The sequence below is a fragment of the Drosophila simulans genome, unplaced genomic scaffold, assembly GCF_016746395.2.
Source record: "Drosophila simulans strain w501 unplaced genomic scaffold, Prin_Dsim_3.1 Segkk5_quiver_pilon, whole genome shotgun sequence".
NCBI classification, from domain to species: domain Eukaryota; kingdom Metazoa; phylum Arthropoda; class Insecta; order Diptera; family Drosophilidae; genus Drosophila; species Drosophila simulans.
Genome location: NW_025416856.1, coordinates 408,482 through 423,970, shown reverse-complemented (window position 1 = coordinate 423,970; position 15,489 = coordinate 408,482). Strand labels below are relative to the sequence as shown.

Here is a 15,489-nt window from a genome sequence, read left to right as displayed (position 1 = left end):
CGCCTTTTATATTCGTTTCGGGATTCCGATGATTGATTAAATCATACATTTGTATGCACGTACGTATCTATTTATGTGTATGCTTGTACAAACATATATAAAATAAGTTTTCCCAAATTTGTACATTATGGGGCTGTGGTGAAAATATTAATTGATGAGTACGAAGACGAGCAATTTTAATCTGATCCGATTGCAGTTGACTAAAAAATATATAACGCCAACTATGAGTACAATATTTTATTTGCTAAATATTTAACGGATCTTAATGTTTCGTCATGGAAGTTATAAAACCAAGCCTTTACGCTGTTAAGTAACACTTAGTTATAATGAAGCAAACTTAATTTAATAATATAAACTATTTTTAACATCGAATAATCTCCAACACACTTAGTTTCAAGAAGATTGTGAAGATGTGGAGTGGTCCTTGCGTTGCAGCCGGGTTGCTGTTGTTATTCGGTGTGAATATTGTCTTTCTGCTCCCAGAATCCAACTATTGTCATATAAAAAACTGCCCAGCGGATAAAAAACTGCCACATATTGGCTGCAATAGCAGTGGGGTAAGAATGATAGTTCGGAAACAGCAGCATAGGTAGATTTGTGGTATTTTATTCTTGTAGGGGTTTGAATTTTATTCAAATCTTTCTAGCAATAGAGCTGTTGTTATCTAAGATATGAACATTTGTTGTTAAATAATACCAATTTGAATTGTATTCTCAACGTATTACTATGGTATTATGTAAGCAATTGTTGGTAAGCTAGCGTAAAGTTACTAGTCCCCATTTTGTAAATCTGAAAACATTGCTATCCATGTGTACCCGTTAATCGCAGAGTAAAAGGGTATACTAGATTCGTTGAAAAGTATGTAACATGCAGAAGGAAGCGTTTCCGACCATATAATGATTACGTGCCGAGTCGATCTGGCCATGTCCGTCTCTCCTTCCACCTGTCCGTATAAACGCTGTACTATATGGAACTATAGAAACTAGAAAGTTAAATAAGACATGCAGGTTCTAGTGACACCCACCAAACCCATTTTGCCACCCCACTCTAACGCCCACAAGCCGGCGAACACTGACACGCCCACACTTTTGCAAAATGTTTTGATTATTTTATTATCTATCGATATCCCAGAAAAATTATGAAATTTCGTCTTCGCATTCGCACTAGCTGAGCAACGGGTATCTGATAGCCGGGGAACTTGATTATAGCATTCTCCCTTGCTTTTGTATTGCAGAGCTGGTCGCCAAAGTGCGGAAAAGAGCCAAAAATCATCGACGTACCCAATCATATACAAAAGTTCATTCTACACTATCACAACACATATCGCGATATTGTTGCCGGCGGCCAATTGCACAGGCTACCCATTGCAGCTCGTATGCTTAAGTTGAAGTGGGACCACGATTTGGCTTTTTTGGCTTCAATCTTGGTAAAGCGTTGCGATCTCCAACCCACAGACCACTGCATATCCACGGAAGAGTTCTCGTCTCCAAGCTACCATGTGGTATATAACAAGTTCAAGGCAAAGCAGGATACATTCAGGATTGTTCGATCGCAGCTGAATGCGTGGTATGATCAGTACAAGAAGGTTTCTGCATCCAGTCTATTTGGTGGATTTTCCACTGATAAGTATGCTATATTTGTAATCTAGAATTCATGGTCAACTAATAATTCTCTGTTTCAGGAAGGAGATTGGGCACTTTCTAAGGATGATCGTGGGCCCCAGTAACCGATTGGGCTGCGCCATAGCTAGTACCGAAAAAGACGGATGGACCCATCAATGGCTAGGCTGTCTGTACAGCTGTTCACCCCAGAAGAACCCTCTTCTATACGAGTATTCCGGAAAACCGGGAGAATATTGCACCACTGGGATTAATGGCATATTCCAAAATCTATGCAATGACACTGAACCTGTGAAAGACTGCTTGCACTCTGAACTATTCAAAACAATAATCACCAATGACACTACATCATTGATCAGGGGCATGTTGAATAGACAAACTCAAGCCAGAGCATTATGGTTCTTATTGCCTGTTATTGTTACAATTGCTGAAGTCGTTGCACGAAATGTATAAGGCAGAAGAATTTCTTTCCGATCGACAAAGTATGTATATCCTTGATCAGGATCAATAGAATGGTCGATCTGGACATGTCCGTCTGACCGTATGAACGTCGAGATCTCATTAACTATAAAAGATAGAAGGTTGACACTTAGCAGACAGATTCTATAGACAAAGAGGCAGCGCAAGTTTTTTGCCCATGTTGTCACGCCCACTCTAACGCCCACAAGCCGCACAAAACTGCCGCGCCCACATTATTGAACCATTTTTCGACATTTTTCTTAATTTTATTAGTCTTGTAAATTTCTATCGATTTGCCAAAAAAAATTTTTGCCACGCCCACACCAACACCTTTGCATTAACACTCGCTGAGTAACGGGTATCTGATAGTCTGGGAACACGACTATAGCATTCTCTCTTCTTTTCTTGGTGATATCGTAACCCCCAATGGGGCAATAGTTTCATATTCGATTCCAGAAAAGGTAAAAGAGATTAGAGCTTTCCTTGGATTCATCGGTTATTATCGTAAATTTATCCCAAATAAGACAAAAAAAAAACGTGCAAAGAGATGTGCAGAAAACTTTGACTACATAAAAGCATCCAAAAAACTTAAAGCATTAATAATTAGAGAACCAATTCTTTAATAACCCAATTTTGAAAAAAATGTACCTTAACTACAGATGCAAGTAATTTAGCCATTGGGGCAGTACTTTCTCGAAATGGTTATCCTATATCCTTTATTAGCAGAACACTTAATGAACACGAATTAAATTACAGCCCTTTTGAAAACGAATTACTCGCCATAGTTTGGGAAACTTTTCGACATTATTTACTAGGTCGACGATGTCTCATTGCTAGTGACCATCAACCTCTTAGATGGCTGGCTTCCTTAAAGGAACCGAAAGCTATGTTACAAAGATGGGGAGCAAAATTAAGGGAATATCAATTTAAAATCGATTATAAAGAAAGGGAAGGAGAATTTAGTTGCCGATGCATTATCGAGAATTAAAATTGAAGAAAAAATCGAGAAAACGTCGAAAGACCAAAGACAAAAAACAATAAATGAAAAAATCCTGATAGGATGCGGGGGTTTGCTGGTCCTGGAAAATTCCTAGTTTGCTGAAAATAGAACACTCGAAAAAACACTCGAAGACTTGTAGAAATAGCGCGGGCGCGACCGGGCGTATGTCCAAACCCCGTAACTTGAACATTCCGCCCACCTTGCAATCACTGGGGTTGAAACATAGCCATCCTACGGCAGGCTGCAGGCACCGGACACGATCCACCCAAACACGGTCTTTTGAGCGACCGGCATTCCCTCTTCGAAGGTCAGGAATCCGGATTGGATAACCTTAGGATAAATATCTGCTCCTAAGACCATGGATACGGTAGCAGGCCGATGGAACCCGTCATCAGCCAGCATGATGTCCCGGTACTTGGACACTACGGTGTCGCTCAATGCCCGGACAGGTGTACGGATCCGCACCCTGGGCTCGATCTTGAGCACGACCTCGAGCTTCGTGTTTGCGTCGACCCTGGAGCGAATCGTCGTCGTGCAGACCTTCTCGTCGCCAACATTGGTCATCGAAAGCTTAAAGGCTGACGCCAACGAAGCGTCGATGCAGCTCATGGGGCTGCACGGATCGATAAGTGCTGCGGTCTCGAAGGTCTTCGTCCCGGTCTCCAACTTGACCAGCGCTGTGGGAAGGATGTTCACGCTGTGGCGTTGCAGCAGCGACGAGAGCGATGGGTCTGGCGTCGTCGATTCCGGGCGTCGTGGCGGTGAACTCCTACGCTGAGTTGGCGGATTGTGCCGGCGGGAACGTTGGGACGAGGCCGAAGCTGCTTGCCGGGTTGGCACCGGTTGGAGACGCGAGCGCGCTCCCGACCGCGACAACGAGCTAACCTGCTCGTGCATGTGGGGCAGTGTGTGGTGGGATCGGTCGCACTTCTTGCAACGATCACCGCTTCGGCAGTCTCCCGTGGAATGCTCGTGAGCGAGGCAATTGGCGCAGTATTTGTTAATGAGGACTGCTCGCAAACGCTTTTCAGCGCTGAGCTTTAGGAACCTCGCGCACTTCCGAAGAGGATGGATACCGCGGCAGACTCGGCATCGGTAGGATTGAATACCTCGGGTACGTCTGCTCTCCACGGCACGAGCACTGCGTGCGTTTTGTTGACGAGGAGCCATGCTGCGCGTAGTCGAATGTCGAAAGGAGATCGAAAACGAAATGAAAAATAACGGATGATTAGTGCTAGTGAACTACAACTAAGGACGAGAGGAGCGCCTATTATTGTGGAGATTCGGAAGACTCCGTCGGCAAAAGCACCACTTTTGCCACTGGACGTTTAATAACTCCACGTGCAGTACGGATGTTTACTACACGGACGTTGCCGTCGGCTCCTGGGAAAACAGACTCAATTCTGCCGAGCCGCCACTCATTAGAGGGCAAGTTGTCGTCCTTGATGACGACCATGTCATCGATGCGGAGATTTTTGGACGGGGCCTGCCATTTAGAACGCTTGTGGAGTTCTTTGAGGTACTCTTCTTTCCATCGCACACGGAACTGCTGATGGAGGGCCTTCAAATGCTGCCACCGATTAAGAAGGGATTTCGTTTCCCCCTTTACTTCGGGTTCCACCGTGGACATAAGGGGTAACCCGACAAGGAAATGCCCTGGCGTCAGAGCCAGCAAATCTGTCGGATCCTCAGACATAGGAGAGAGCGGCCTGGAGTTAAGGCACGCTTCTATTTTTGCCAAGAGCGTGGAGAGCTCTTCGAAGGTGTATTTTCGTGTGGCAGTGCATTTGTAAAATAGCGTCTTGAAGCTTTTTACGCCTGCTTCCCAAAGGCCTCCCATATGGGGTGCCCCCGGAGGAATAAATTGCCATTGCATCTTTTGATGAATGTAGGCATTCGTCACCGACTCTTTTACGGCTTGAAGGAAATCGCGGGAAAGCAGGGTGGCAGCGCCAACAAAGGTTTTGCCATTGTCTGACTGGACTTGACGTGGACACCCTCTTCTGGATACAAAACGAGAGAAAGCGGCAAGAAACTTTTCGGTCGTTAAGACAGATGTAAGCTCTAAGTGGATGGCCTTGGTGGAGATACAAACAAAAACTAACACATACCCCTTTGTAATAAGACATGCTCTTCCGGTATAGTTCTTTATATCGAACGGACCGGCGTAATCCATGCCAGTATACGTGAATGGTCGGGAGAACGATGCTCTTTCTTTGGGCAGGACACCCATCAGTTGGCTTTGCAACCGCTTTTTGTGGATCACACATACTTTGTACGAATTTACCACTGCTTTCATCAGGTTCTTAACTCACAGAATCCAGTATTTCGACCGGATGAGGCGCACCATTAACTGGTTACCACCATGGAGAGTTATGCGATGCGTGAAATTCGCAAGGAGGCGAGAAAGCAGGCAGGCATACGGAAGAATCACTGGATGGCGTTCATTGTATTGAAGGCTTTCGGAATCACCCTGATCAGTCCTTGCGGATCTAGAAACGGGTTCTTGCTTAGGATGGCAATTGAACTTGGCACTGGACGCTTTTCACTTAGGCAGTGATATTCCACAGGGAATTCTCTGCGCTGAGTGTTCGAGATTAGGAACCGCTCGGCGGCGGCGATTTCAGTGGCCAGCAAATGCACATCAGATGGAGATGTCTGCTTCCTGCACCGCTGAATGAAGCGATGAACATAAGCAAGGACTCGTAGAGCTTTTTCTAGCTTGGAGAAACGTGCCAACAACTCTTCAGAAGGAGCTTTTGCGGGATGGACTTTTAGAACACGCTTCTCCAGGTCGGTAACCGGAGCGTTGTCGACCTGAGTTGGCCATTGGTTGCGTGGATTTTGCAACCAAGTCGGTCCGTGCCACCATAACTGGCTATCGGCTAGATCTTGGAGGGAAACTCCTCTACTTGCCAGGTCTGCTGGATTATGCTCAGATTGAAAATGAGACCAATTCTCTGTTTTTGTGGCCTGGGCGATCTTCGTCACCCTATGGCTACAAATGTGGTCCACTGGCACGCTGGCTTGCTTAACCATGCAAGCACTGTCGTGGAGTCCGTCCAACAGTAAAGTTCGGAGTTAATCGTAGGCATCTGCGGAATGATGGCTGCAGCCATTTCGGAAAGCAATAACGCTCCGCACAGCTCCAGTCTTGGGAGCGAAACCGTTTTGACTGGTGCTACCCGGGTTTTCGCGGTTAGGAGTTGCACCATAATGGTGCTGCCCACTTCTACGCGGACATATATGGCCGCCCCATAAGCCTTTTGCGACGCATCGCAAAAGCCATGATGCTCGACCTTGAAATCTGGACGAAACGATAGCCAGCGTGGAATGCGTATCTGCTCTAACACTGAATAACTTTGAAGAAAATTAAGCCATCGCTGAATGAGCTCATTTGGAATGTTTTCGTCCCACCCAAGTTCCTGCAGCCAAATCTCCTGCATGAAAATTTTGGCTCGAACGATAAACGGCGCTAACCAGCCGGCAGGGTCGAACAATTTGGCAATTTGGTACAGGACTTGGCGTTTTGTAAAGGACGTTTCGATAGCCAACTCTGGCGGGACGAAGAAGAATTCGTCGGAGGTTGCTTTCCAGCGAATACCGAGGGGTTTGGCAGTACTTTCTGCATCGATCTCGAGAAAATCAGTATTTAAAAGATGGTTGCTCTGAATGGCCGCTAAAACTTCCTTTTGGTTGGAGGTCCATTTCCTCAATGGAAATCCGGCAGAATTCAGAGCGTCTCGGAGCTCTTGCACCATGAGCTGAGCTTCTTCCGTGGAGTCCGCACCGTCTAGAACATCATCCACATACATGAAATTTCGAATGACATTGCTAGCTTTTGGATGGCTGAGTTCTACGTCAGCCGCTAGCTGCTGCAGTACTCGGATCGCCAGGAAAGGCGCGCAATTGACTCCAAAGGTTACTGTTTTCAGTTCGAAATCTCTGATTTCCCCTCTATTGTTACGGAAAAGTATTCGCTGGAATGGAGTGTGTCTCGGATCTACCCAGATCTGCCGATACATTTTCTCGATATCGGCGTTGAACACGTATCGGAAATAGCGCCACTTCAGAATTTGAATGGTCAAGTCGGACTGTAAGACAGGGCCAGCATGAAGGATATCATTTAAACTGGTACCATTCGATGTTGGGCTGGAGGCATTGAATACTACACGGAGTTTAGTAGTTACGCTCTCCGGTTTTAAGACGGCGTGATGTGGCATATAATAGGCGTTGCAATCATGCGTAGGAAGAACTTGTCGCATGTGCTTTAAGTCGAGATATTCCTGGATCACCGAATCGTATCTCGCTTTCAAGGCCTCATCTCGTTTTAGACGCCGCTCATTTCTTAAGAACTGAGCCAACGCGAAAGACCTAGAATGCCCTAGCCCGGAACCGATATGTTCTGGGTCGCGAAAAGGCAGAGTAACGACATATTTGCCGCACTCGTTTCTCGTGGTCGTTTGAAGGAAATTCTTCTCGCACATGGAATCGGATTCTTTTACCAACTTTGTTGGTATATCCTCCACCTCCCAAAATTTTGTGAGGAGTTTGTCCAGTGAATTATCGTACGCGTGGGAGATCTGTGTCGAAAAAGAGGAAATTCTGCTTTGGGCTGAGGCTGACACTGGCCCAGTTAGTACCCAGCCGAAAATGGTCTCTTGCCCCAAGAGAGAGCCACAGATGTTGGTTTTTGTTCCACACAGAAGCACCGAAGGCAGGATGTCGGCTCCGATAAGTACATCTATTTGTGCGCTCTCGTAGAATTTTGGATCCGCCAGTGGAAAATCGGGAAGATCCAGAAGGAAATTTTGCGGAATTGGGTAGGAAGGCAGATTTCCGGCTAGTTGAGGGAGGACATAGGCCGTCGTCTCCAACTGCAACGCGGGCCTAGTCGGAGATCGGATGGTGAAACTGCAGAGCTTCTTGGACTGAGCAGCTACTGTTTGGTTTAAGCCCGAGACTTGGGCTTGAACCACCTGGAATGGCAATCTAATTAGATTGAACAGTCGCTCGGTTATGAATGTCGCTTCTGATCCGGAGTCGATCAGGGCGCGTGCCTTAAAGTTAGTGCCAAGATGGGAGATATTGATTATGGCAGTGCCAAGAAGGATAGCTCTTGAGCCCGTGGCGAAATAATTTTGAACACCGGCTTGCTCATTTGGAACGAAATTGGCCTGATTAGCGGAAATTGGCCTTGCAGGATTTGAAGGGCTTGAATTGCTGGAACAGAGGTTGTTTCGGTGCAACAACGTGTGGTGCCGGCCACGGCAAGTAAAACAATTGTGAGTGCTTTTGCACTCACGAAGCTGATGTCCCCTTGTGAAGCAGTTTAAACATAACTGCTTCCGTTTAATGTAGGCTGACCGGTCGTCAACCGACATTTGGAGAAACCGCGGACATACACGGACAGGATGGTTCTCCTTGTTGCACAAGTCGCAACTTTTCGATTTTGGGGCCACTTTCGTCTCATAGGAATTTAATTTTCTAGAGGGCCCACTTGAGTTTATCGCTTTGGAATGCGACTGACTCGGTACGGACGGTCTCACATCATCGATTGCTTCTAGGGTTCGATGACGTTCTGTGAGGAAGGTGTTCAGCTCTCCCCATGTCGGGATGTCGGCTTTCTTATGTAGCGACTGCTCCCATAAGGAGAGAGTTATCTTCGGGAGCTTGGATGAGCACAGATATAACAGCAGGCAGTCCCAGTTCTCAGTGTTGATGCCTGACAGTTCTAAGGCAGTCAAGCAACCTTGAACAGTACTTTGCAGTACCTTCAAGGCCGCCCCAGATTCCTGTGGTATCGACTGCACATTAAACAGTATTTTCAATTGACTGTTTACCAACAATCGTTTATTTTCGAAACGCTCTATCAGGTTTTCCCACGCAGAGCGGAAACCCTCGTTGGTGAGAGGCGAAATCGAAACTATGGCATGCGCGTCGCCACTTGTTTTGGCATTTAAGTATAATAACTTTTCAACCGAAGTCAGCCGTGGATTATTAATATAAATGGCTGTGAAAAGATCCCGGAAAGTCGGCCAGCGAAGATAGTCGCCTGCGAAAACTTCTGTATCGCATGGAGGCAACCGACAGCCAGAGGAAATGTAGGCCTGGGACGCAGCGTTCGCGCTTGGGATGGACTGATAAGTGCCCTGCTCGATTTTATCAAAGAGGTGGGCAACATACCTTTCATAGACTGAATAGCAATAACTGTATTTAGCCCTGAGAATAGGCATGTTGCTTGCTGCCGCTTCGCCTGCTGACACAAGGCACTCTGAGCAGAGATCGTATTCCTTCTCAACCTTGTCCCATAGGGTTCGGACTTGGTCGCGACGGACGCCAAGCATCGTGACGGTTGGAGCTGCGGATTCCGGAGTGTTGATCTGAGCCTCAAATTCGCTTAAGCGGTCAGAAATCGAAATGAATTTGGCTAGCGCTAGATCTGAAGCAGCCATATTTTTAGCTGTGCGCTGTACTGTGGCTTTGGATGGGGTAGCACAGTCGTCGGAAATCTGCGCAGGCGTTCTCACCGAAATGCTTGGGATTCTTGGACTCTTGCGCCCTTGTGGTGAAAAAATAGACCTGGGTTTGTCAGCGGACAATTTCTTCTTATCGTCCCCGATGGGCATAATCGAAGAAATACGAAATGGAAAGGAAGCGGGTTTGGAGCCCTGTCACACATTTGAAAAAGTAGACAGATTCCTCAGGCTGCACTTAATAATTTAAGTGGTGTAAAACTTACGAAGTGGAAACGCCGTAGTTTAGACTAATCGGACAGGTGACTCGGAGTGAACAGCGAATTGTAAAAATGACCTGTGATTTATGGTAATTGGGTCCACCTTATTTACGGTTGGAACCCTTGGAATGTGGAACACGTCTTCGCGTTGTAAATACTTCTAAAACAACCACAAACTAATATCCAAGCAATACGAAAAGGAAATATTTGTCGGGTGAACGACTTGTATATGGCGATCGTATTATTTATTTATGGATACCTTTTTTGAAAGTTTTCAATTTTTTTAATGAATATTGAAAATGTTTAATTTAATTTAAAATTTATTTATTTTTTGGAAATTAATTTGGAAATTTACCGAAAAACATTGATGGAAAATAAAACGCCTTTTCCGCGTCGGCACTTGGAATAAATGTTATTGGTGGTTTGGATTTGCCGACGGGAAACAATCTAAACTTTGGTAGACTTTGGTTATACGCCTTTTCGCTTCGGCACTTGGGACACTGGCAATTTAAACTTTGGTAAACTTTGGTTAAAGGGAATGCAGGTAATCTGCGCAATGTATGTCGGTACTATATGTAATGTATATGGAGATGTATATGTAAGTTAACGCAAGACATACTTGCACCGGGGCTTTCGGCTCTCGTTGCCGAATACCTCACCTTGATGTAACAGCTAACATGCTGTGTTACTCCAGAGTAATAGTCGACAGGGTTCAGCTTTATAGTTAACTTTATTTTAGATTCTTTAAGGTTTAGATTAGTGATCAGCTAGTGCCTCGGTTGTGTGTCCGTCAAAGACTGAAGACTGGGACCGGGCCTGGTTCCCATCAGAGCTACGGTTCCAGAATCGCAGGCAGCGTTCGCTGCTGGGGCAGGGTGAGGGGCGACTCCGCATAGCAGTCGGCCAAGTTGCCGAAATATGAGCCGTGCTAAGTCGGCGGTCGCTTATCCAACGTCCGGCGGCTCCGCTGCACCATAGCAACAGGCGTAAGTTGCAGACGCAGCAGTTCGTCGGCAGCGTGATCGCGTTACCAATGTTATTTGCGGGCGCAGCAGTTAGGCTGCAACTAAGTGTCGTCTGCAGACGCAGCACATCGCAGCCGGCGGGTCGTTGGGTACATTGTTGTATTGATGGATAAGGGCGGGGAACGAAGTCAGCGTTGTGAAGTGGGGGTTGAGTGACCGTAAAGTGGCGTAAGCGGAGGAAGCGCGTGTGAGACAGGCCGGTGGGAGGGGGTGTGACGAAGAGCTCAAGAAGAGGGTTCATAACTCCTCCCCCCTCAAGATCTGCGTCCCGCAGATTAATGAGCCTTGCCCAGCTCGGTTTGGCCCAATGCTTCTAAGTTTGCGGCAATCTCGCGGACATCGGGCATGCCTTTGGTGGACATCAGCTTCTTCCATAGGAAATAAAAGCCTAGGAGTATACAGATAGCGAGTGCCGCCTCGGTGAGAAAAGAGGCTAGTAGCTCACTCGCCACGTTGGACATCTTCTCCAAATTCTTCATGCTCACGTCGTGGACTTTCGTGGTATTCCAGGGAAAGTTGAAAGTTGCTGGCCGTTATGTGGCTCAATACGGCCGGCATCGCCATTAGATGACTGACCGAGTAACTGGAATAGTTTTGGCCGTTGACCGTTATCGTCTCATTGTCAAATTGGATGATAAAGGAGCCGATCAAGTCGTAGTTCTTTGCGGCCGTTCTCAGAGTTCCGTTGAAGTTGGTCAGGAGGAGCATTCCCTCGTCGACTTGCTTAACCACTCGTTGGTTACTTTTTTGATATGAGCATTTAGCCTGGCCGCCCTTCAGTACCCGAGGGTTACAGCTAGCCTCCTCCAGTTTTTGCAGTTCCTCTTCCCGGCAAACAGTGGTATTGCCAATAGAAAGGCAATCTCCTAGGACCGCATAGGTTTCGCTCGAGCTTGTGGCTAGCTTATGATGTTCCAGTATAATCTGTTTCCCTTCGCCTATTGTCGCGTACAGGTGCATAAGGCGGTAATTCTCAACCGCAACCTTAGGGAACGCTAGTATGTATAGCAACAAGGTTCCATTGGTCACAATGGTTGGCCGAGAGAACTCGATGGCTTCGATCGCATTCCTATATGGCAGGTTGTCCACTTCCCTCAGTATGGTCTCAATTTCGCCATGGTCCAGCAAATTTGAGTCGACTATGCCGGTTTTAGCCAACTGGCAAGCTCTGACGACTTCGGAAACCTGATTAGATAGGATAATGGACTTGTGTAGCACCGTCGTAGTGGTATACAAATCGTTGTCCACCGCATTCACCTTTGCAATGACGTTGTTTAGCTGCTCGACGGATTCGTGTGTTGCATCGAACAAGCGCGCGTTTATCCTCAATTGTTGGTCGCTGTTCTTCGAAGCCGTCGCTTGCGCGGCTAAGACGGCGTTCCAGTCAGCAGCATCTGGAGATCCAGCTATCCATTTCCAAGCCGACCCCAGCCAGTCCAGTGAGCGAGATTTGCGCCGCGCTCGTCCGGAAAGCCTGTTGATTCCTTCCATAGCTGTGTTGAGGTAGTAGTTGACAAGAGCTTCGGCTCTCTTATCCGCCAAGGCAACCGTTTCTTGTCCGATTTCCTCAGCCAGTCTGTTCATCCTTGCAAGATCGACGAGGTGTGTCAGTTTGAAAACACCGTTGATTCTCCATACTTCGCCGTGCTGCAAGGGGATCACCGGCCCCTCGTACTTGTAAACGTGGGCAGGATTTACTACGCATGCAGAAATCGAGCTTACAAAAAGACAATTCGTAAATATCTGGTCGTTTAAGTTGTTCTAAGAATACATAGTGTGTGGGGGTACGGTACATTTTGTGTATTTATATTTCTATTTTTTTATATTTTTTTCTCATATTTTGTACTTTTTTTTATATTTTCGGTATTTTTTAATTCATTTCTTATTTATATTTTTTTATATAGTTTTATAAAATCTTAATATCGTTAATGTGGTTAAATTAGCGTATGAATGGGTGGAATATTTCATTAGCTTGCCACAACCTATTTTTATTAATTTTGTTATTCTTTTCGCGTTTCTTTTTTGTATGTGAAAACCACGTCTCAATTTCTTAGATCAGATTTGTGGAAAGTTTTTCCTGATCTGGTTTTAACTGTTACCTTGTTGTCTTCCTGTACCTTTTCGCATCTGAACCTCGCTTTTTCTTTTGTTTTTATTTGCTTATTTGCAACAAAAACTTCATCTCCCGGGCTATAAGACCTTGGCTCGTCCCTATTTTTATTCCGAGCCATATTACTTCTAACTTGCTTATGCTCAATTAAGCCCCTGATGTCCTCTAAAGTCTGCCGCCGAAAATCTGTCAGACCCTGATAGTTTACCCTTGACGAGCGGTCAAAAAAAACGTCTGCTGGTTTCCGATTCGTTACTGAGTGAACGGAAGTGTTATAGCGGTCCACTGCTATGTGTACCAGCTCAACGGGTTTGAAGGTAGGGAGCTCATCTTTAAGACAACGATAAATTTCTAGGAACGTAGAGTGGAATCTCTCGACTTGACCATTTACTTCACTCTACTGGGTTGGAGCATAATACAGATTGATGTCTAGAGACCGAAGATAGTTGAGCACTGTGGGGCATAATAGCCCTCGCTCGTTATCCGAAACCAAGACCACGACAACTTAGGTATAACCTTTTTTCGAGCACGAAAATGTCGATGTGAAGTATTTCACATGGGTAGTTAGGAATTGGCGTGGGTTGTAGGTTTGGTTTATTAGGGTGTCTCTCATACTTGTAGAGTTTGCAACACTGACATGAGGAAGTTTGCAGACGGATCGTACTGGACATCCGCGGGAAATAACATTTTTCTAAAAGTTGGAGGCGAATCCCCGTAGGGCCCCTATGTGCTCTACGGTGTTCTTTTTCAATCATTTCACAAATTTCCTCTGCGCCAGACACGTCCGCCACTAGGCGCTGCGTTATCCGAATTTTGTATAAAATAAAATTCGCTAAGCAGATGGACTGAAAACGTTGCAAATATGCTTCCGGGATTTTGACGCCGTTAATTATTACAGATCGTAGATATGATTGTAACGAGTTGGTTAAATCGGCAAGTGATCCGTCTTTGAGAGGAATCAGATGGCGAGTATAACCTGGGAACGGGTGCTCGCATAAGTATTCTGACCTGGTTGTGTCAAAAATGAGTTGGTTCCTGAAAACGTTGATTGGAGATTCAACGTGGGGAATCAATTGTGAACTGTCATGTGAAGCGCTATGGGCAGTAGCCAAAGACTGCATATCATCTTCTGGATTAGCATCTAAATCGGTACTCAACTGGTTAAGCTGAGGCGGAATGCGTGAAAGCGCGTCAGCCACCACATTAGATTTCCCAGGTTTGTAGATGAGTTCGCAGTTATATTCTTCTATACGAGCCTTCCAGCGTTTTAGCTTCGCATTGAAGTTTCTGTTGCCCAGGGCAAACGTTAGAGGTTGATGGTCAGTATATACTTTAATAATACCAGCACCATATAAGTAAGCCCGAAGGTTGTCCAATGACCAAATTATCGCAAGCATTTCTTTTTCAATAGTAGCGTAGTTTTCCTCTGTTTTATTTAATGAACGGGAAATGTACGCTATCGGCCTATCTCTACCCTGGTCGTCCTGTGAGAGGACAGCTCCGATGGCCCAGTTAGAAGCGTCCGTGGTTAGATGAAATGGTTTAGTAAAACATGGAAACGCCAGTATTTCAGAAGAAGAGAGAATTGACTTTAAATCATTAAAAGACTGTAGAGCCGTCTCGTCTAATGTAATTGGCACCTTGCTTGATTGCGAAGATTTTATATTAGCGTACAATCCACGCGTCAAGTTCGTAAGGGGCTTTGCTACCTTTGCATAGTCCTGAATGAACTTCCTGTAGTATGAGATCATGCCTAGAAATCTTTTTAACTCCTTAACAGAGGTCGGAGGAGGCATTTCGCTAATCGCCCTGACCTTTTTCGGATCTGCCTTAATGACATCGGCCGTGACGATATATCCTAAAAATTCTACCTGTGTATCTAAAAAATGCGACTTCTCAAGGTTCACTTGGAGGTTTGCTTTTGATAAACTCGCTAATACCAATCGGAGATTTTTCCAGTGTGTGTCATAATCTCCACTGAAGACGATGATATCGTCAATATAAACGTAGCAAACCTTGCCAATATGCTCGCGCAAAACATCATCGATCATTCTTTGGACGATTGCAGGTGCATTCTTCAAACCGAATGGTAGACGGAGGAACTCGTACTTTCCATTTAAAGTAGAGAAAGCTGTCTTTGGAATGTCGCTTTCCTTCATGTGGATTTGATGGAATCCAGAAGTCAAATCTAGGGTGGTAAAGTATTTGGCATTGCCAAGGCTGGCTAGTGTAGCATTTATATCTGGGATGGGGTAAGTATCGGGTATGGTGACGGTATTGAACCGCTTGTAATCGACTACCATGCGATATTGTTTTTCCCCGTTTGGTGTGGTTATTTTCATAATTCTGTATCTTCCGCATTCCGTCATTTATCAATCGTATGGCGTCGTTGAGTTCATGTAATTTTACTGAGTTATGGGCGTTGATTTCAAGTTTTTTCTGTATTTCGACTCGATCATTTTCATCTTCCAAATAGGTATTTAAAACCTGAACCCACAATGTTAATAAGACCCCGTTTGTTTCTATGTTTCAGGGTTATT

At 45.5% G+C, this 15,489-nt stretch overlaps 1 protein-coding gene and 1 pseudogene across 1 annotated transcript; one reads left to right on the top strand and one right to left on the bottom strand.

Moving 5' to 3' along the window:
* Positions 1–392: 392 nt before the first annotated feature.
* Positions 393–2,850, top strand: LOC120285615 (antigen 5 like allergen Cul n 1-like). The gene is made up of 3 exons (XM_039298247.2): positions 393–557; positions 1,235–1,626; positions 1,682–2,850. The coding sequence occupies exons 1-3, from the start codon at positions 411–413 to the stop codon at positions 2,070–2,072; spliced, it is 930 nt and encodes a 309-aa protein (XP_039154181.1). The 5' UTR covers positions 393–410; the 3' UTR covers positions 2,073–2,850.
* Positions 2,851–4,588: 1,738 nt separating this feature from the next.
* Positions 4,589–10,009, bottom strand: LOC123327421 (annotated as a pseudogene).
* Between the last annotated feature and the right edge of the window lie 5,480 nt (positions 10,010–15,489).